The 23,460-nt window shown below is 45.1% G+C and overlaps 1 protein-coding gene across 1 annotated transcript; it reads right to left on the bottom strand.

Annotated features, from left to right (window-relative positions):
- Positions 1–223: 223 nt before the first annotated feature.
- Positions 224–808, bottom strand: LOC145958627 (uncharacterized). The gene has a single exon (XM_083076132.1). The coding sequence runs from the start codon at positions 806–808 to the stop codon at positions 224–226; it is 585 nt and encodes a 194-aa protein (XP_082932258.1).
- Positions 809–23,460: the final 22,652 nt, after the last annotated feature.

The raw sequence follows: 23,460 nt of genomic DNA, 5'->3' as shown, positions 1-23,460 counted from the left end.
CAATATTCCTCCAGGTGAATATCTGTACATTTTCGGTGGTGATTTTGGTGAGTGGGCATGCCTCAATCCACTTGGTGAAATAGTCGATCGCCACTAGGAGGAACTTGAGTTGACCTTTCGTGGGGGGGAATGGCCCGAGGATGTCCATACCCCACTGGGAAAAAGGCCATGACGACATCATCTGGTGAAGAGTTTCGGGTGGTTGCCAATGTGAGTTGCCGAACTACTGGCATTCTTTGCACCTTTGTACGTAGTCCTGGCAATCTAACTTCAAAGTGGGCCAGTAGTATCCTGCTCGGAGTACTCTGGTTGCCATTGAGCGTGCCCCGGAATGCATGCCACATATGCCTCGGTGGATCTCCTCGATGACATAGGCTGCCTGTTGTGTAGTTAAGCACTTGAGTAGTGGGGTGGAGATGCCACGCTTGAACAGTTCATGACCGACAATCACGAACTTGGCCGACCTCATCCTCATCTTCCGAGCTTCGTCCCTATCTTCGAGCAAAACTCCTGCCTTCAAGTAGCTCCAGATGCCTGTCATCCATCCCTGGTCTTCGTTGTTGCTGGTGTTGACGACCTTGTCGTCTAGGCTGGGTGAATGCAAGGTCTCCTGGATGATGGTCCGATGTTGTCCAGGGCGTTTAGTGCTGACGAGATTTGATAGGAGGTCGGCTCTGGTGTTTTGTTCTCGTGGTACATGTTGTATGGTGAACTCGTCGAAGGACGAGATCTGTTGTGATGCCACGTGGAAATACCGTTGTAGGAGAACGTCCTTGGCTTGGTACGTTCCACTGAGCTGCTCTACCATGAGTTTCGAGTCGCTGTTGCAACTCACTCTCCGAGCCCCGAGGTCATGAGCCAACCTTAGCCCTGCGAGAAGCGCCTCACACTTTGCCTGGTTGTTGGTCACCTTGAAGCTGAACTTGAGGGATTGCTCCAAAGTGACTTGGTTCGGTCCTTCCAAGATGATGCCTGCACCACCACCCTTAGAGTTGGAGGACCCGTCAACGTGAAAAGTCCATACCTGTGGTTCTTCAATTGAGGTAGGCGTGAGTTTAGCTACAAAGTCGACCAGGCATTGAGCTTTTAGGGTGCCGTGACTTTCGTACTGGATGCCAAACTCGGACAATTCTACCGACCAGGCTATCATCTATCCGGCGAGCTCTGCTTCCTCAAGATCTGCTTAACCGGGTAGTCAGTCTTGACAATCACTTGGTAGCTCTGGAAGTATGGTCGGAGGCGCCGAGCTGTGGTGACGAGCGCCAGTGCAAGCTTTTCAATAGTCTGATACTGTTTCTCCGCGTCATGGAGGACTTGGCTAATGAAATAGACAGGTGTCTGCTCTTTTTGGTTCTCTTGCACTATAACTGCGCTGATTGCGCCTTCTACCACGGCTAAGTAGAGGAGGAGGTCGGCTACGTGATCCGGCCTCTAGAGGATTGGCGGTGTCGTGAGAAAGCTAAAAAGCCTCCTCGCACCGATCTGTCCACTCGAAGTTTTTTGGCTTTTGTAGTAGAGTGAAGATGGGCCCTGCCTTCTCTACGAGCTTGGGGATAAAACGGGACAGGGAAACCAATCGTCCAGCCAGGCGTTGGACTTCCTTCACCGTTTGAGGACTTTGCATCTAGATGATGGCTTTGCACTTTTCCGGGTTGGCCTCAATCCCCCTGTTAGTGATCATAAAACCGAGGAACTTACCTCCATAGACACCGAAGACACACTTCTTCGGGTTGAGACGCATGTTGTGTCTCCTAATCTGGCTGAAGACCTCGGCGAGGTCGGTAGCATGACCCTCGGCCGAGGTGGTTTTGACCACCATGTCGTCAACGTAGACTTCCATGTTTCTCCCGATCTGCTGGTGGAAGACCTTGTCCATCAGCCGCTGGTAAGTAGCCCCTACATTTTTGTGACCGAATGGCATCAGCTGGTATCAGAAATTGGCGTGGTCGGTGATGAATGATGTGTGCACCTCGTCTGGTGGGTACATCATGATCTGGTTATACCCTGAATAGGCATCGAGAAAGCTGAGGAGGGCGTGCCAGGATGCTCCATCGACCAGCCTGTCGATGCTCGGCAAGGGGTACGAGTCCTTGGGGCATGCTTTGTTTAGGTCGGTGTAGTTGACGCACATGCGCCGCTTCCCCGAACTCTTCTTCACCAGAACCACGTTAGCCAGCCACGTGATGTATCTGACCTCACGGATGAAGTCTGCATTCAGTAGCTTTTGTGTCTCGGCGATGATGGCTTCCTACCTTTCACCGCCGACCTTCCGCTTCCTCTAAGCCACTGGCTTCGCTTCCTTGTGAATTTCTAACCTGTGGTAGATGAAGTTAGCGTCTATACCTGGCATGTTGGCACTGGACCATGCAAAGAGGTCGGCATTCCTGAGGATCTCAGTTTCGAGTTGTTGCCGCAACTCCGGGTTCAACTACTTGCTGATTTCGTGCACTGCCCAGGAAGACTCCCGATCTGGAGGTTATTGAGCTCGTCGATGGGACTTGGTCGTTCATCATGGGAGTCGGATCTCGGGTCGAGGTCAGTGATATCCACGTGGGTGATGTGAGCCACTATGGGGGGATCACTCCAGCAACGTTCGTCGGATGAGGAGACCCTGAGGCTTTCGGCGTAGCACTACCGGGCTGTCTTTTGGTTTGCCTTGACGGAGATAATCTTATCGTCAGTCCCAGGGAATTTCATGGTGAGGTGTGGGGTAGACACCACTGCTCCGAGCTGGTTAAGCGTCGGTCGTCCAATAAAGATGTTGTAGGACGTGTTGGCCTCGACGAGGAGATATCGGACCATGATCCGCCTGGTGTCCAGAGAGGTCCCAAAAGTTGTCAACAGGTCCACGTACCCTCAAGCGTGTACTCGCTCTCCTGCAAAACTGACTAGGGGCTCTGTGTGAGGTTGGATGAGAGAGCGAGGGATATCTAACCTGAGGCACGTCGGCCAATACAGGACGTCAGCCGAGCTCCCTTGGTCGATCAATGTCTTGTGGACCTCCCAATTGGCGACTTCCATGGCGATGACCATTGGGTCATCCTGGTTGGGGCTGACGCCAACGTAGTTGTCATTAGTGAAAGTAATCGAAGGTGAGCTTTGATGCGAGGCCGAGGTAGCGGAATGAACGTTGTTGATGTTGCGCAAATGTCATTTCCGCCCCGAGCTATTAGAGCCTCCCCCTGCGAAACAACCTGTAATTGTGTTAATGACGCCCCGCTGTAGACCCCTTGTAGACCCCTAAAATTGTCCGGGTCGGAAATAAAGCTTGAAGACTCTCGAAGACCAAAGGAAAGTCAGCCGGAAGGACTCCCAGAAGACCATAGGATGACTATCTGTAGGTTTAGAGGTCTTAGAATAGCTAAAATAAGAAAAATGGGAGGAATGAAGCCCAATACGGCCTCCCAGAGGTTCAGTACGACCGTATTGAACATTTTGAACTTCAATACGGCCGCACTGAACTCAATACGGCCGTATTGAAGTTTCTGAACTTCAATACGGCTGCATTGAATTCAATACGGCTGCACTGAACTTTAATACGGCTGCATTGAATTCAATACGACTGCACTGAACTTCAATACGGCTGCACTGAACTTCAATACGGCCGTATTAAGGTTTTTTGAACTTCAATACGGCCGTATTGAATTCAATACGGCCGTATTGTAGTTCAAAATTTCAGTGTTGACCGTATTGACCCCCAGAGACCGTATTGAGCCTTTTCCCTATAAATATGACGTCAATGGGACGTCATTTCACACTTTTGGACGGAGTTTTAACCCTCTTCTTGAGTATTCTGGGTTTTTTTTGAGCAGTGCTCTGCCTAGAAATCACTCGGAGAGTTGATCCGACGAAGTTTTTGAGTTCTGAGCATTTTGCTTGAGTCTCGAACTAAGTCGAAGGGAAATCCATTGGATTTCCAAGTCAAAAATTATTTTTTAGGAAGGAGCGAGCGGGCTTGTAGAGTGAGGGAACGCCAAAAAACTTCCCAATTTCTGTTTAAATATATAGAAAAGCACGCTTCAAAGGTTTCCTTCTTAAATCCTTTCTTTTATTGCTTTCTAAGTGTTGCATACTTAAATTATCATCATGTAGATATTTCGCTTATAATCGCTTATAATAAATAGGGGTAATTTAGTAATTTTTGCGCTATTATTTTAGAAATAATCTGTCATAGGGAACCCGAAAGGGGCGCTGTGGGGTGCTAACACCTTCCCCACGCGTAACCGACTCCCTTACCCAACTCTGGTTGTAATGGCCGAAGTTGATTTATAAAATCAATTGCCTTATCCCTTTTTCCAATGTTTTGAGTAAAACATTGGTGGCGACTCCATGAACCCTTCCTTTTTATGAAAACCGCTAATCTATGGAGGGTCCCGCTTGGGATTAACATGGATTGGTGAGCCTTTTAATAAAATTGCTCGTTTGACGAGGTCTCAGTTTGAGAATAAGTCATTCTAGCAATCCATATTTTTAAACAAACAAAAGAGTCCAACCATCCTTCGCGAATGCCGAAAGCCCGTTTCGGGCCGGTGGCGACAGATGGCGACTCCACTGGGGAAGCCTCGAGAGTCAGTCCCATTTAGTGACAGATTATTTTTAACAAATAATAGTTAAAATTACTTCATTACCCCTTGCTTGTATGATAACATGTTTATCTATTTGGCTTTAATAACTGTTGTTTGTTTAATTTTTTGCAATTGTTTGAAATAAAAACTGCACACAAACCTTTGCACACAACAGTTCCCTCTATACCCGGGGGCATGAGTGGTAAACCATAGGGAGTGGATGTTAGTACGGCTGGTTGTCGAATGGGTCTATAGGTGCCCGTAGACCGTTGTCAGAAAGCATCACTCAAGGTGATAACCATGAACTCGAGTCCGACAGTGCGTTGCAGCTTTCCATCGACTTACGACGAGAGGAATTGGGTCCCTATAATGGGGGCACCTTGGGGGCCTCAGACCGGTGAGAACAGTTAGAACCACCTTGAATATGCACTTTTCTGCAGGATACCCCTACCTCGTGATTCGCTCGTGACTGTTCGTGGATGAGTGAATTGTTTGTGTAAATGCTTATATGCAATTGTTTGTGCATTAATAAATAACCTCGTGATAAGGTCAAAGAATAAATCCCCATGCATGAAAATGTCATGACATGAGAGGAAAAACCAATGTGTGAAAATATAATAAAAGTAAGGAGCATAGGCATCATTATCAATAATACCTCATGCATCCTCATCATCATTTATAGGTTCACTAATACCCTCTCGATGTGAGTAAAAGAGACCCGTGACTATTGAGATTCTCCGTTGTGGAGAGATCATAGGCTAGGGAGGGTGATAAACTTTCATCTTAAAAAGGCAGCGCCTTAAAGATGAAAGATTATCAAGCTCACATCAAGAGTGTATTCATATCATAAATAAGCTAATTAGAATAAACATTCATTTTAGAAAGTGGCTGGTCATCTCTCTATCCTCACGCGCGCGCAGAAAATCAAGAAAATGGAAGCGCTGGAAGAGCAAAATAAGAAGCTCACAACCGAGCTCTCTCAGCTCAAAGAACAGATGGCGCAAATGATGGAGCTCATGCGTCACCACAATGTGCATGGATCACACCACAATGACCATGAGTCCCATCATGGAGAGGAAGAAGAACACGAGGAAGAGCCTCCACACGCTATACCTATAGGGGCTGGAATTGTAATCAAAGAGCCCGAGGTTTCAAAGGAACAATTCCACGCCCTAGAGGATCGGTTGAGGGCTATGGAGGGGCATGATTTTGACATCAAAGATGCCGCCGACATGTGTTTAGTGAGGGACATCCAATTCCCTCCTAAATTTAAAGTGCCAGATTTCCCAAAGTACGTGGGATCGACTTGCCCTAAGAGTCATCTCACCATGTACTGTCGCAAAATGGCTGCATATGCCACGAATGAAAAGCTCTTGATCCATTGCTTCCAAGAGAGCTTAGCCGATACTGCGCTCAATTGGTATATGCAGCTAGATGGAAATCTAGTACATACATGGAGGCAGTTGGCCGACGCCTTTCTCAAGCGCTATAAATACAACATCGACCTAACACCCGATAGGTCAGATCTTCAAGCCTTGAGTAAAAAGAACGATGAATCCTTCAAGGCGTACGCCCAACGTTGGAGGGAGTTGGCGGCACAGATAGAGCCCCCGCTGTCGGATAAGGAGACAATGTCCTTGTTCATCAATTCGTTGACTGGTCCCTATTATGACAAGATGATAGGGAACACGACAACACTCTTCTCGGACATCATCACCATTGGAGAAAGGGTGGAACAAGGACTCAAAAGTGGGATGCTGGCTAACCCTTCCCAACCATATGAAGCTAAGAAGGCCTTCGGGAAGAAGAAAGAAGGAGGAGTCAACGCTGTAACCATTTCTCCATCTTCTTCCACTTCGAAGTCAGGTAAATCGCAATACAACTCTGTGAAGAAGTTTGACAAACTTCCGACCACTTATAGCGATCTCCTGCCGAAGCTAGTAGAAGCCCAACTTCTAGCTTATGTTCCACCGAGAAAGATCGACCCACCTTACCCCGATTGGTACAAACCACAAGACAAATGTCTATACCATTCGGGAGCGCCGGGGCATTCAACGGAGAACTGCCTAGCTCTCAAGCACAAGGTCCAAAGCCTTATTGACGCTGGTTGGGTCACTTTCGATTCGACAGCGCCCGACGTGAGCAAGAACCCTCTGCCAAAACAGGAGTAGAGAGAAGGGCAAGCCATGATAGGACCCCTCCACATTTTTCTTTTGGGGACTCATGATCAGTACCCGAGATCATGAGGACCTTTTCATGTAAATAAGGGTTTTGTACAGTTTTACATACATATATCAATAAAGAGGCATTTTTCATACATTATTCTCTCATTTTGTTCTATTCTCTCTCTCTCACCAATATTAATAATTCTAAACCTAAACAGAACCAGTAAATAATTATGTCTGTGATTGTTCGCTCTGATCGGGATCCGAAAGCCAAGGATGAATGGGTTGAGTCGGACAGTGATGAGGAGACCATCTCTCCAGATCTGCAAAGACTGCTAGATCAAGAAGCTCGTCTACTCCAGCCATATCAAGAGAAATTGGAGACCGTGAATTTGGGGCAGGGTCAAGAGTTACAAGAAGTCAATATTGGGACCCATATCAGTGATGAAATAAAAACGCAATTGATTCAATTGTTGAGGGAATACAAAGACGTATTTGCATGGTCGTACCATGATATGCCCGGTTTGGACTCCAACATCGTCGAACACAAGTTGCCATTAAAAGAGGGGTTTCGACCCATTAAGCAAAAGCTTCGACGAATCAAGCTCGAATGGTCCTTAAAGATTAAGGAGGAGGTAGAAAAACAATTAGACGCGGGATTCTTGGTTGTATCCCAGTATCCCGAATGGCTGGCTAACATTGTGCCAGTCATCAAAAAGAATGGGAAGGTTAGAGTGTGTGTTGATTATAGGGATTTGAATCGTGCCAGTCCAAAGGACGATTTTCCCTTGCCCCACATCGATACACTTGTGGATCACACTGCCACAAACACACTCTATTCCTTTATGGATGGATACTCGAGGTATAATCAAATAAAGATGAATATAGAAGACCGCGAGAAAACTTCTTTCATTACACCCTGGGGCATTTTCTGCTACAGGGTGATGCCTTTTGGACTTAAAAATGCGGGTGCCACCTACCAACGAGCGATGGTGACGCTATTCCACGATATGATCCACAAAGAAATTGAAGTATACGTGGATGACATGATCGCAAAGTCGAAGGACGAGATGGACCACATCCAATATTTGAGAAAATTATTCAATCGGCTTCGTAAGTATCAGCTTAAGCTAAACCCGGCTAAGTGTACTTTCGGAGTTCGGTCAGGTAAGCTTCTCGGGTTCATCGTCAGTGAAAAAGGCATAGAGGTGGACCCCGATAAAGTAAAGGCAATAATGGAAATGCCTCCTCCTAGAACCGAGAAAGAAATAAGAGGATTCCTCGGCAGGGTGAACTACGTCGCGAGGTTCATCGCACAATTGACTGACACGTGCAAACCGATATTCAAGCTGTTGCACAAGAATCATTCCGAAACTTGGGATGAGAATTGTCAACAAGCTTTCGATAAGATCAAACAGTGCTTGGCCAATCCACCAGTGTTGGTGCCACCTGTTGAGGGAAGACCATTAATCCTCTATCTAACGGTACTTGATGAGTCCATGGGAGCTGTGCTAGGACAACAAGATGAAACAAGGAAGAAAGAACAAGCCATCTACTACCTGAGCAAAAAGTTTCTTGATTATGAAACCCGCTACACGCCGCTAGAAAAGACGTGCTGCGCGTTAGCATGGGCAACACAAAGGCTCAGGCAGTATATGATTAGGCATACTACTTGGTTGGTTTCCAAAATGGACCCAATTAAGTATGTGTTCGACAAACCCATAATCACTGGGAAGATTGCCCGATGGCAAGTGCAATTATCAGAATTTGACATCATACATGTCACCCAAAAGGCCATCAAGGGCAGTACCCTAGCTGATTACCTAGCACACGGGCCGACCAATGACTATCAATCCCTTCAGGATGATTTCCCCGATGAGGATATCATGAACTTACAACATGAAGAGCGCAAAGATGATGCGTGGACCATGTATTTTGATGGAGCCTCCAACATGCTTGGACAGGGGATTGGAACAGTGTTAATCTCCCCACAAGGAAAGCATATCCCCCTAACAGCAAGACTCAATTTCGACTGTACAAACAACATGGCCGAATACGAAGCTTGCGCGCTAGGAATCCAAGCAGCTATCAACAATGGTATCCTAAAGCTCAAAGTGTTTGGAGATTCGGCTTTAGTCATTCATCAGCTACGAGGTGACTGGGAAGTCCGAAATCCTAAACTAATACCATATGTTGAGCATATCAAAGACTTGACACATCTTTTTCAAAGTGTCGTCTTTGAGTATATTCCAAGGGAGGAAAATCAGTTTGCCGACGCTCTTGCTACACTCTCGTCGATGTTCGCCTTGGATAAAGAGCATGAAATGCCCATCATTAATATCCGACGGCATGATAAGCAAGCGTTCTGCCTTCTGATAGCTGAAGTTATCGACGATTTTCCATGGTTCCACGATATCAAACAATATCTGAAAAAAAGGGAATATCCTGATATGGCCAACGATAATGACAAAAAGCATATCCGAAGAAGGGCCATGGGATTTCTGCTGATAGGAGAAACCCTCTACAAAAAGAATTATGACTCGGTTTTGTTGAGGTGTGTAGACCAAGTCGAAGCTCAAAATGTGATCAAAGAAATACATGAGGGGGTTTTCGGTACCCACATTCCCGGACCTGCAATGGCTAAGAAAATCCTTAGGGCAGGGTACTATTGGTCGACCATGGAAAGGGATTGTTACCAATACGTTCGGAAATGCCACAAATGTGAAGCATATGCCGACAATATTCATGTCCCACCAACGCCACTCAATGTATTGGCTTCACCTTGGCCATTTGCAATGTGGGGCATGGATGTTATTGGACCCATCGAACCAAAGGCATCCAATGGACATAGATTCATCCTGGTGGCCATTGATTATTTCACCAAATGGGTAGAAGCGGCATCGTATGCTCATGTGACCCGAAAGGTGGTAACGTCCTTCATCAGAAAAAACATTATATGCAGATACGGTATTCCCGATAAGATCATCACTGATAATGGATCCAATCTAAATAACAAGATGGTGGAAGAACTGGCCAAGAGTTCAAAATCCAACACCACAACTCTTCCCCCTATCGACCAAAGATGAATGGGGCAGTCGAGGCAGCCAATAAGAATATCAAGAAAATAGTACAGAAGATGGTTGTCTCATTCAAAGACTGGCATGAGATGTTACCCTTCGCTCTCCATGGATACAGGACTTCAGTGCGCACATCCACAGGAGCTACTCCATTTTCCCTTGTTTATGGAATGGAGGCAGTTCTGCCTGTTGAAGTCGAGATACCTTCTCTGAGAGTAATCATGGAAGCAAAACTTTCCGAGGCAGAATGGGTTCAAAGCCGATACGACCAATTGAACCTTATCGAAGAAAAATGACTGAACGCCATATGTCATGGTCAAGCCTACCAAAGGAAGATCAAAAAGGCTTTTGACAAGAAAGTCCACCCTCGAATCTACCATGAGGGAGAGCTGGTGATGAAGAAATTGCTACCAGCTCAAAAGGACAAAATCGGAAAGTGGGCCCCAAATTACGAAGGACCATACGTGGTGAAGCGATCCTTCTCCGGAGGAGCACTGATCCTCACAAACATGGACGGAGAAGAACTTCGATACCCAGTCAACGCTGACGTGGTAAAGAAGTATTATGCTTGAAGACGTTGCTTGCACAAGCCCGCTAGGATGAAAACCCAAAAAGGGCATCCTAGGCAAAAGTTAGGGCAAAACGAAAAGCCCGCCAGTACAAGGGTACTAGGCAAAACAAAGGCAAAATTATCCCCGCTAGGATACGTCCTAGGCAAAAGTTAGGGGCAAAAGAATAAGACATAAAAATAAAGCAAGCAACGATCACTTGAATCGAAAACCGAAAGGCAATTCATGTGATTATCTTCTAGAAGCAAGCGTCTTACAGTGTCTACACTCCTGGCTCAGGCATCTCACCCGAAGCAGCTAGGGGAACGGGAAGAGCGACAATTACAGATATGATTGTTTAAGCCAAATGTATAAATAGCCCACCTTGGCCAGCCATTCTTCAGAAATTCCCTTTGCAAATCTTTCTGTAAAAACATTTTTGAATATCAAATAAAATATCCATTTGTTTCTTTTCTCTCTTGACCATATGATTATGCCTCTAAATTGGTATTTCTAAAAAATTGTATGAAATTCCTTAATAATCGGTCAATAAAGAAAATTGGAGGGGTTCCTATAAAATCCATAATCTCCTGCATAAAAGGCTCACAAAAATATTTCCTCACGTCAATGACAGAAATTCCTCCAAGAAAAGGAGGATAGGGAGAGCCATTCATTTTTCTAAAAACATTAAATAATAAAACTTGCATTTGTGCATCACACACATTAGTTGCACATTCGAAGACCTTATCATGAGGAAATTGCATAAAATAGAAAATAGAAAAATTGCTTGTGTATGGCAGCGGTCAAACAGAAAAAGCCGCAAATCAACAGAAAAGGCAAAAAAAGTACAGAAAAAGCCAAAAACGACAAAAAAGGCAAAAGATTTAGAAAATCAATCGCCTCGTACAGAATAACTGAGCCTGGAGAGGCCTGCCGAAATAATACTCTCTCAGAATAATTGAGCCTGGAGAGGCTCGCCGAAATAATACTCCCCAGAGATATCTCAGCTCCCACTCACGGGCCAAATTCCCCAGCGAGAGCTATCAAAGCAAGATCGGCAAAAATCCCCAATGGAAACGCGATCATCCAAAGCAAAATATTCAGTCAAAGGACTTAAAACTTCCTCAGTGGAAGATAGCTCTCCAACTCAGGCATTGAGTGAGTCTAAGCCTGTAGAGGCTTCCTAAATAATACTCTGGGATACATAAGATCCCTAAATCCCCAGTCGCCTACTCAAGAGGCATTCCTATAAAAAGGAAAAAAATCAAAAAATATATATCAATAAATATTCCCCAAGCGGAATGCGGCATCCAGCCAAGCACCAAACATCAAGATTATTTGCCTAACAGAAGAGGCCAGTCAAGAAATGAATGACAAAATCCCCAGTGGATAAACAGCCTACACAGAGGCTACAAAAAATCAAAAAAATCGAAAAGAGACACCCGAATAAGGACAACCGGGATACTCCACCTACGTCAAAAGGACGTCAGCCAAAGGCACCGCTCAACTCAAAGAGAGAGCATCTGTGTCTACACCCCAAGGAGTCAGAAATTCCCCATGGGTACCAATAATGCAATGCAAATTGGAGCACAGGAACCTATGAATGACTGCACATCCCCTAGACGGATCCCTGCGTTATCCAGCCCTCAGCGGCACAAAATCAGAAAAACCGTCGAAGCAGCATCGTGGACTGTGGAGACAAAAATCATCTCAAATCCCTGGAAAGGGTAAACTTACATTGCCGAAGTGATCAGAAGACACGGACGCAGACCCTGGAGAGGGTAAACTCACACTGCCGAATGTTAAGAGGCAGGGCCTGGAGAGGCGATACTCAACTGCCGAATGTTAAGAGGCAGGGCCTGGAGAGGCGATACTCAACTACCTCATGTTGAGAGGCAGGGCCTGGAGAGGCGGTATTCAACCATCAGCGTCGTCAAAGGCACGTTGGTGTTCAACTTCCGGCTCGGGCGTCGAGAGAAGTTGACCCTGGAGAGGGTAAACTTAGCTGCCTAGGTCGTCAGAAACAACCGAAGCAGAGCCTGGAGAGGCAGTACTCAATCATCGGTGATGTTAACACTGGTGTCTAGCTTCCGGCTCGGGCGTCGAGTGAGGCTAGGCCTGGAGAGGCGGTACTCAACCATCAGCGTCGTCAGAGGCACGTTGGTGTTCAACTTCCGGCTCGGGCGTCGAGTGAAGTTGACCCTGGAGAGGGTAAACTTAGCTACCGAGGTTGTCAGAAACGCCGAGGTATGCAACAACCTGGAGAGGCTACTCAACAATTTTCCACCGGAAGACGCTACAAGTCAGAAGGTTGGCACATCACCCGGAAAATTGGGTCAACTCCTTTACTTGTCAGCCGGTACACCAAAAGGCCGTCCGACTAAGTAAAGGGGGGGCAGCTGTAGACCCCTAAAATTGTCCGGGTCGGAAATAAAGCTTGAAGACTCTCGAAGACCAAAGGAAAGTCAGCCGGAAGGACTCCCAGAAGACCATAGGATGACTATCTGTAGGTTTAGAGGTCTTAGAATAGCTAAAATAAGAAAAATGGGAGGAATGAAGCCCAATACGGCCTCCCAGAGGTTCAGTACGGCCGTATTGAACATTTTGAACTTCAATACGGCCGCACTGAACTCAATACGGCCGTATTGAAGTTTCTGAACTTCAATACGGCTGCATTGAATTCAATACGGCTGCACTGAACTTTAATATGGCTGCATTGAATTCAATACGACTGCACTGAACTTCAATACGGCTGCACTGAACTTCAATACGGCCGTATTAAGGTTTTTTGAACTTCAATACGGCCGTATTGAATTCAATACGGCCGTATTGTAGTTCAAAATTTCAGTGTTGACCGTATTGACCCCCAGAGACCGTATTGAGCCTTTTCCCTATAAATATGACGTCAATGGGACGTCATTTCACACTTTTGGACGGAGTTTTAACCCTCTTCTTGAGTATCCTGGGTTTTTTTGAGCAGTGCTCTGCCTAGAAATCACTCGGAGAGTTGATCCGACGAAGTTTTTGAGTTCTGAGCATTTTGCTTGAGTCTCGAACTAAGTCGAAGGGAAATCCATTGGATTTCCAAGTCAAAAATTATTTTTTAGGAAGGAGCGAGCGGGCTTGTAGAGTGAGGGAACGCCAAAAAGCTTCCCAATTTCTGTTTAAATATATAGAAAAGCACGCTTCAAAGGTTTCCTTCTTAAATCCTTTCTTTTACTGCTTTCTGAGTGTTGCATACTTAAATTATCATCATGTAGATATTTCGCTTATAATCGCTTATAATAAATAGGGGTAATTTAGTAATTTTTGCGCTATTATTTTAGAAATAATCTGTCATAGGGAACCCGAAAGGGGCGCTGTGGGGTGCTAACACCTTCCCCACGCGTAACCGACTCCCTTACCCAACTCTGGTTGTAATGGCCGAAGTTGATTTATAAAATCAATTGCCTTATCCCTTTTTCCAATGTTTTGAGTAAAACATTGGTGGCGACTCCATGAACCCTTCCTTTTTATGAAAACCGCTAATCTATGGAGGGTCCCGCTTGGGATTAACATGGATTGGTGAGCCTTTTAATAAAATTGCTCGTTTGACGAGGTCTCAGTTTGAGAATAAGTCATTATAGCAATCCATATTTTTAAACAAACAAAAGAGTCCAACCATCCTTCGCGAATGCCGAAAGCCCGTTTCGGGCCGGTGGCGACACCCCTAAAATTGTCCAGGTCGGAAATAAAACTCGAAGACTCTCAAAGATCAAAGGAAAGTCAGCCAGAAGGACTCCCAGAAGACCATAGGATGACTATCTGTAGGTTTAGAGGTCTTAGAGTAGCCAAAAATAAGAAAGTGGGAGGTTTGGAGCTCAATACGGCCTCCTTGGAGTTCAGTACGGCCGTACTGCACATTTTGAACTACAATACGGCCGCACTAAACTCAATACGGCTGCATTGAATTCAATACGGCTGCACTGAACTTCAATACGGCTGCATTGAATTCAATACGGCTGCACTGAACTTCAATACGACTGCACTGAACTTCAATACGGCCGTATTGAGGTTTTTTGAACTTCAATACGGCCGTATTGAATTCAATACGGCCGTATTGTAGTTCAAAATTTCAATGTGGACCGTATTGACCCCCAGAGACCGTATTGAGCCTCATCCCTATAAATATGACGTCAATGGGACGTCATCCTACACTTTTACACACAGTTTTGACTCCCTCCTTGAGTATTCTGGGGTTTTTGAGCAGTGTTCTGCCCTAGAAATCTCTCTGGGAGTCGATCCGGCGAAGTTCTGGAATTCCGAGCATTTAGCTTGGAGATTCGAACCTAGTCGAAGGGAAATCCTCCGGATTTCCATAGTTAAAATTTTATAGGAGGGAGCGAGCGGTCTTGTAGAGGGAGGGAACGCCAAAACGCTTCCCAATTTCTGTCAAGATATATAAGAAAGCACGCTTCAAAGGTTTATCTCTTTAAAGTCCCTTCTTTTACCGCTTTCTGTGTGTACATATTTAAACTGTCATCATGTAGATAGTTAATTTATAATCGCTTAGAATAAATAGGGGTAATTTAGTAATTTCACACTATTATTTTTAAATAATCTGTCATAGGGAACCCGAAAGGGGCGCTGTGGGGTGCTAACACCTTCCCCACGCGTAACCGACTCCCTTACCCGACTCTGGTTGTAATGGCCGAAGTCGATTTTTGAATCGATTGCCTTAAATCTCTTTTTCCAATGTTTTGAGTAAAACATTGGTGGCGACTCGATGAACCCTTCCTTTTTATGAAAACCGCAAATCCATGGAGGGTCCCGCTTGGGATTAACATGGATTGGTGAGCCTTTTAATAAAATTGCTCGTTTGACGAGGTCTCAGTTTGAGAATAAGTCATTCTAGCAATCCATATTTTTAAACAAACAAAAGAGTCCATCCATCCTTCGCGAATGCCGAAAGCCCGTTTCGGGCCGGGTGGCGACAGATGGCGACTCCACTGGGGAAGCCTCGAGAGTCAGTCCCATTTAGTGACAGATTATTTTTTAACAAATAATAGTTAAAATTACTTCATTACCCCTTGTTTGTATAATAACACGTTTTACCTATTTGGCTTTAAATAACTGTTGTATGTTTAAATTTTTGCAATTGTTTGAAATAAAAACTGCACACAAACCTTTGCACACAACAGTTCCCTCTATACCCGGGGGCATGAGTGGTAAGCCATAGGGAGTGGATCTTAGTACGGCCGGTTGTCGAATGGGTCTATAGGTGCCCGTAGACCGTTGTCGGAAAGCATCACTCAAGGTGATAACCATGAACTCGAGTCCGACAGTGCGTTGGAGCTTTCCATCGACTTACGACGAGAGGAATTGGGTCCCTATAATGGGGGCACCTTGGGGGCCTCAGACCGGTGAGAACAGTTAGAACCACCTTGAATATGCACTTTTCTGCAGGAAACCCCTACCTCGTGATTCGCTCGTGACTGTTCGTGGATAAGTGAATTGTTTGTGTAAATGCTTATGTGCAATTGTTTGTGCATTAATAAATAACCTCGTGATAAGGTCTAAAGAATAATCCCCATGCATGAAAATGTCATGACATGAGAGGAAAAACCAATGTGTGAAAATATAATAAAAGTAAGGAGCATAGGCATCATTATCAATAATACCTCATGCATCCTCATCATCATTTATAGGTTCACTAATACCCTCTCGATGTGAGTGAAAGAGACCCGTGACTATTGAGATTCTCCGTTGTGGAGAGGTCATAGGCTAGGGAGGGTGATAAACTTTCATCTTAAAAAGGCAGCGCCTTAAAGATGACAGATTATCAAGCTCACATCAAGAGTGTATTCATATCATAAATAAGCTAATTAGAATAAACATCCATTTTAGAAAGTGGCTGGTCATCTCTCTGTCCTCACGCGCGCGCAGAAAATCAAGAAAATGGAAGCGCTGGAAGAGCAAAATAAGAAGCTCACAACCGAGCTCTCTCAGCTCAAAGAACAGATGGCGCAAATGATGGAGCTCATGCGTCACCACAATATGCATGGATCACACCACAGTGACCATGAGTCCCATCATGGAGAGGAGGAAGAGCACGAGGAAGACCCTCCGCGAGCTGTACCCCTTGGGGCGGGGATTACGATTAGAGAGCCTGAAATTTCAAAAGACCAATTCCACGCCCTAGAGGATCTGTTGAGGGCTATGGAGGGGCATGATTTTGACATCAAAGATGCCGCCGACATGTGTTTAGTGAGGGACATCCAATTCCCTCCTAAATTTAAAGTGCCGGATTTCCCAAAGTACGTGGGATCGACTTGCCCTAAGAGTCATCTCACCATGTACTGTCGCAAAATGGCTGCATATGCCACAAACGAAAAGCTCTTGATCCACTGCTTCCAAGAGAGCTTGGCTGATACCGCGCTCAACTGGTATATGCAGCTAGATGGAAATCTAGTACACACATGGAGGCAGTTGGCGGACGCCTTTCTCAAGCGCTACAAATACAACATCGACCTAACACCCGATAGGTCAGATCTTCAAGCCTTGAGTGAAAAGAACGATGAATCCTTCAAGGCGTACGCCCAACGTTGGAGGGAGTTGGCGGCACAGATAGAGCCCCCGCTGTCGGATAAGGAGACGGTGTCCTTGTTCATCAATTCGTTGACTGGTCCCTATTATGACAAGATGATAGGGAACACGACAACACTCTTCTCGGACATCATCACCATTGGAGAAAGGGTGGAACAAGGACTCAAAAGTGGGAAGCTGGCTAAGCCTTCCCAACCATATGAAGCTAAGAGGGCCTTCGGGAAGAAGAAAGAAGGAGGAGTCAACGCTATAACCATTTCTTCATCTTCTTCCACTTCGAAGTCAGGAAAGTCGCAGTATAACCCTGTGAGGAAGCTTGATAAACTTCCGACCACATATAGCGACCTCCTGCCGAAGTTAGTGGAAGCTCATCTTCTAGCTTACATTCCACCAAGGAAGATGGATCCACCTTATCCCGAGTGGTACAAACCACAAGATAAATGCCTATACCACTCGGGGGCACCAGGACATTCAACGGAGAACTGTAGGGCTCTCAAACACAAGGTCCAAGACCTTATTGATGCCGGGTGGGTCACCTTCGATTCGACAGCACCCGACGTGAGCAAGAATCCTCTACCAAAGCAGGAGTAGAGAATGACAAGCCACAATAGGGCCCCTCCATATTTTTCTTTTCTTTTCTTTGTACAAATTTTAATACATATCAATAAAGAGGCATTTTTCACACATTATTCTCTCATTTGTTCTTTTCTCTCTTTCTCTCATTAATATTAATAAATTCTAAACCTAAACAGAACCAATAAAACAATTATGTCTGTGATTGTTCGCTCCGACCGGGATCCGAAAGTTGAGGATGAATGGGTTGAGTTGGACAGTGATGAGGAGACCATTTCTCCGGACTTGCAAAGACTGCTAGATCAAGAGGCTCGTCTACTCCAACCGCATCAAGAAAAATTGGAGACCGTAAATTTGGGGCAAGGCCAAGAAATAAAAGAGGTCAATATTGGAACCCATATCAGTGATGAAATAAGGGAGCAATTGATCCAGTTGTTAAAGGAATACAAAGATGTATTTGCATGGTCGTACCATGATATGCCCGGTTTGGACTCTAATATCGTCGAGCACAAATTACCACTGAAAAAAGGGTTTCGACCCGTCAAACAAAAGCTCCGACGAGTCAAGCCCGAATGGTCTTTAAAGATCAAGGAGGAGGTAGAAACACAATTAGACGCGGGGTTCCTGGTTGTGTCCCAGTATCCCGAATGGCTGGCTAACATTGTGCCAGTCATTAAAAAGAATGGAAAGGTTAGAGTTTGTGTTGACTACAGGGATCTTAATCGTGCTAGTCCAAAGGACGATTTTCCCTTACCACACATCGATACATTGGTAGATCATACAGCCACAAACACACTCTATTCCTTCATGGATGGGTACTCTGGGTACAACCAAATCAAGATGAATGTGGAAGACCGCGAGAAGACTTCCTTCATTACACCCTGGGGTACTTTTTGCTACAGGGTAATGCCTTTTGGACTCAAGAATGCGGGTGCCACCTATCAACGAGCGATGGTGACGTTATTCCATGATATGATCCACAAAGAAATTGAAGTATATGTGGATGACATGATCGCAAAGTCAAAAGATGAGATGGATCATGTCCAATATTTGAGAAAATTATTCAATCGGCTTCGCAAGTATCAGCTTAAGCTAAATCCGGCAAAGTGTACTTTCGGAGTCCGGTCGGGTAAGCTTCTCGGGTTCATCGTCAGTGAAAAAGGCATAGAGGTGGACCCTGATAAAGTAAAGGCAATAATGGAAATGCCTCCTCCTAAAACTGAGAAAGAAATTAGAGGATTCCTCAGCAGGGTGAACTACGTCGCAAGGTTCATCGCATAGTTGACTGACACGTGAAAGCCAATATTCAAGCTGTTGCGCAAGAATCATTCCGAAGTTTGGGATGAAAATTGTCAACAAGCTTTTGATAAGATCAAACAGTGCTTGGCCAATCCACCGGTATTGGTGCCACCTGTCGAGGGAAGACCATTAATCCTCTACTTGACGGTGCTTGATGAGTCTATGGGGGCTGTGCTGGGACAACAAGATGAAACAGGAAAGAAAGAACAAGCCATCTACTACCTGAGCAAGAAATTTCTTGATTATGAAACCCGCTATACGCCGCTAGAAAAAACGTGCTGCGCGTTAGCATGGGCAACGCAAAGGCTCAGGCAGTATATGATATGGCATACTACTTGGTTGGTTTCCAAAATGGACCCAATCAAGTACGTGTTCGACAAACCAATAATCACTGGGAAGATTGCCCGATGGCAAGTACAGTTATCAGAATTTGACATCATACATGTCACTCAAAAGGCCATCAAGGGTAGTACCCTAGCTGATTACCTAGCACACGGGCCGACCAACGACTACCAATCCCTTCAGGATGATTTCCCCGATGAGCATATAATGCATCTACAACATGAAGAGCTTAAAGATGATGCATGGACCATGTATTTTGATGGAGCCTCCAACATGCTTGGACGAGGGATTGGCACAGTGCTAATCTCTCCACAAGGAAAACACATCCCCATAACGGCAAGACTCAACTTCGATTGTACAAACAATATGGCAGAATACGAGGCTTGCGCGTTGGGAATCCAAGCAGCCATCAACAATGGTATCCTAAAGCTCAAAGTATTTGGTGATTCGGCCCTAGTCATCTACCAATTACGAGGTGAATGGGAAGTCCGAAATCCCAAATTGATACCATATGTTGAGCACATCAAAGATTTGACACAACTCTTCCAAAGTGTCATCTTTGAATACATTCCAAGGGAGGAAAATCAGTTTGCCAACGCTCTTGCCACACTATCATCAATGTTCGCCTTGGATAATGAGCATGAAATGCCCATCATCAATATCCGGAGGCATGATAAGCAAGCGTTTTACCTTTTGATAGATGAAGTAGTTGATGATCATCCATGGTTCCATGACATCAAGCAATATTTGACAAAAGGGGAATATCCTGATATGGCCAGTGATAATGACAAGAAGCATATCCGAAGAAGGGCCATGGGATTTTTGCTAGTCGGCGAAACCCTCTACAAGAAAAATTATGACTCGGTCTTGTTGAGATGTGTAGACCAAGTCGAAGCTCAAAACATGATCAAAGAAGTTCATGAGGGGGTTTTCGGTACCCACATTCCCGGGCCCGCAATGGCTAAAAAGATCCTCAGGGCGGGATATTATTGGTCGACCATGGAAAAGGATTGTTACCAATATGTGCGAAAATGCCATAAATGTCAAGCATACGCCGACAATATTCATATCCCACCAACCCCACTCAACGTGTTGGCTTCGCCTTGGCCATTCGCAATGTGGGGCATGGATGTTATTGGACCTATCGAGCCAAAAGCATCCAATGGACATAGGTTCATCCTTGTGGCCATTGACTATTTCACCAAATGGGTAGAAGCGGCATCATATGCTCATGTGACCCGAAAGGTGGTAACATCCTTCATCAGGAAGAACATCATATGCAGATACGGTATTCCCGATAAAATCATCACTGATAATGGATCCAATCTAAATAACAAGATGGTGGAAGAACTGTGCCAAGAGTTCAAAATCCAACACCACAACTCTTCCCCCTATCGACCAAAGATGAATGGGGCAGTCGAGGCAGCCAATAAAAATATCAAGAAGATAGTGCAAAAGATGGTTGTCTCATTCAAAGACTGGCATGAGATGCTACCCTTCGCTCTCCATGGATACAGGACTTCAGTGCGCACATCCACAGGAGCTACTCCATTCTCCCTCGTTTATGGGATGGAGGCGGTCTTGCCTGTTGAAGTTGAGATACCTTCTCTAAGGGTAATCATGGAAGCAAAACTTTCCGAGGCAGAATGGGTTCAAAGCCGATACGACCAGTTAAACCTTATTGAAGAAAAACGGCTGAACGCCATATGCCATGGTCAAGCCTATCAGAGAAAGATTAAAAAGGCTTTTGACAAGAAAGTCCACCCTCGAGTCTATCATGAGGGAGAACTGGTAATGAAGAAGTTGCTACCAGCTCAAAAGGACAAAATCGGAAAGTGGGCCCCAAATTACGAAGGACCATATGTGGTGAGGCGAGCCTTCTCAGGAGGAGCACTGATCCTCACGGACATGGATGGAGAAGAACTTCGATACCCAGTTAACGCTGACGTGGTAAAGAAGTACTACGCTTGAAGACGTTGCTTGCACAGGCCCGCTAGGATGAAAACCCGAAAAGGGCGTCCTAGGCAAAAGTTAGGGCAAAATAAAAAGCCTGCCAGTACAAGGGTACTAGGCAAAACAAAGGCAAAATCACCCCCGCTAGGATACGTCCTAGGCAAAAGTTAGGGGCAAAAGAATAAGACATAAAAATAAAGCAAGCAACGATCACTTGAATCGAAAACCGAAAGGCGATTCATGTGATTATCTTCTAGAAGCAAGCGTCTTGCAGTGTCTACACTCCTGACTCAGGCATATCACCCGAAACAACTAGGAGAACGTACGGAGCAACAATTACAGATATAATTGTTAAGCCCAATGTAAATAGCCTACCCAGGCCAGCCATTCTTCAGAAATTTCCTTCTGTATATCTTTCTGTAAAAACACTTGTGAATATTAATAAAATATCTATTCATTTCTTTTCTCTCTTGACCATGTGATTATGCCTCTGAATTGGTATTTCTAAAAAATTGTATGAAATTCCCTAATAATCGGTCAATAAAAGAAAATGGGAGGGGTTCCTATAAAATCCGTAATCTCCTGCGTAAAAAGGCTCACAAAAATATTCCCTCACGTCAATGACAGAAGTTCCTCCAAGAAGAGGAGGATAGGGAGAGCCATTCATTTTTTCTAAATAAAAGAACAAAAATAAAAACTTGCATCGCGTGCATCACACACATTAGTTGCACATTTAAAGACCTTACCACGAGGCAATTGCATAAAATAGAAAATAGGAAAAATTGCTTGTGGATGACAGCAGAAAAAACCGAAAAATCGGCAAAAAGGCAATCAATAATAGAAAAAGCCAAAAATCGACAAAAAAGGCAAAAATACAGAAAAAGCCAAAATTCGACAAAAAAGGCAAAAATACAGAAAAAGCCAAAATTCGACAAAAAAGGCAAAGATTCAGAAAATCAACAGCATCATACAGAATAACTGAGCCTGGAGAGGCTTGCCGAAATAATACTCTTAGAAAAACTGAGCCTGGAGAGGCTCGCCGAAACAATACTCTCTCACCATACAGAATAACTGAGCCTGGAGAGGCTTGCCGAAATAATACTCTCTCAGAATAACTGAGCCTGGAGAGGCTTGTTGAAATAATACTCGTATAGAATAATTGAGCCTGGAGAGGCTCGCTGAAATAATACTCCCCAGAGATATCTCAGCTTCCACTCACGGGCCAATTCCCCAGCAAAAGCTATCAAACCAAGATCAGCAAAATTCCCCAAGGGAGGCTTGATCATCTAAACAGAATATCCAAGTCGAAAGGACTTAAACTTCTTCAGTGGAAGATAGCTTTCCAACTCAAACAAAGAGTGAAGCCAAGCCTGAAGAGGCTTTCTAAATAATACTCTGGGATACATAAGATCCCCAAATCCCCAGTCGCCTACTCAAGAGGCACCCTTACAAAAGGAGAAAAATAAAAAATAAATATTCCCCAAGCGGAATTCGGCATCTAGCCAAACCACTAAACATCAAGATGATTTGCCTAACAGAAGAGGTCAATCAAAAATCAACATTCAGAATCCCCAGCAGATAACAGCCTACACAGAGGCAGCAAAAATCAGACAATCAAAAAAGAGTCACCCGAATAAGGATAACCGGGATACTCCACAACGTCAAAGGACGTCAGCCAATCATAAGGCATCGCTCACATCAGAAAGAGCATCTTCGTGTCTACACCCCAAGGAAACAGAAATTCCTCAATGGGTACCAACTACACAATGGAAAGTTGGGACACAAGAACCTATGAGTAACTGCACATCCCCTAGACCGATCCCTGCGTTATCCAGCCCTCAGCGGCACCAAAATCAAAAACAAATCGTCAAAGCAGCATCGTGGACTGTGGAGACAAAACCATCACAGATCCCTGGAGAGGGCAAACTCACATTGCCAACGTCGTCAAGAACACGGAGGCAGACCCTGGGGAGGGCAAACCGCAGACCCTGGAGAGGGCAAACTCAACTGCCTAGGTTGTCAGAAACACCAAAGCAGAGCCTGGAGAGGCGGTACTCACGCTACCAAAGTGTTCAGAAGCACGGAGGTATGCAACTTCCAGCTCGGGCGGCGAGCGAAGCAAAGCCTGGAGAGGCGGTACTCACAACTTCCAGCTCGGGCGTCGAGTGAAGTTGAGCCTGGAGAGGCGGTACTCACAGCTTCCAGCTTGGGCGGCAAGCGAAGCTAACCCTGGAGAGGGCAAACTCAACTGCCTAGGATGTCAGAAGCACCGAAGCAGAGCCTGGAGAGGCGGTACTCACAGCTTCCAGCTTGGGCGGCAAGCGAAGCTAACACTGGAGAGGGAAAACTCAAC

Source organism: Cajanus cajan, chromosome 6, assembly GCF_000230855.2.
Source record: "Cajanus cajan strain Asha chromosome 6, NIPB_CcT2T_4, whole genome shotgun sequence".
Taxonomy (NCBI): domain Eukaryota; kingdom Viridiplantae; phylum Streptophyta; class Magnoliopsida; order Fabales; family Fabaceae; genus Cajanus; species Cajanus cajan.
Note: the sequence above shows the minus strand (reverse complement) of the source record. Positions and strands in the feature narration are given on the sequence as shown.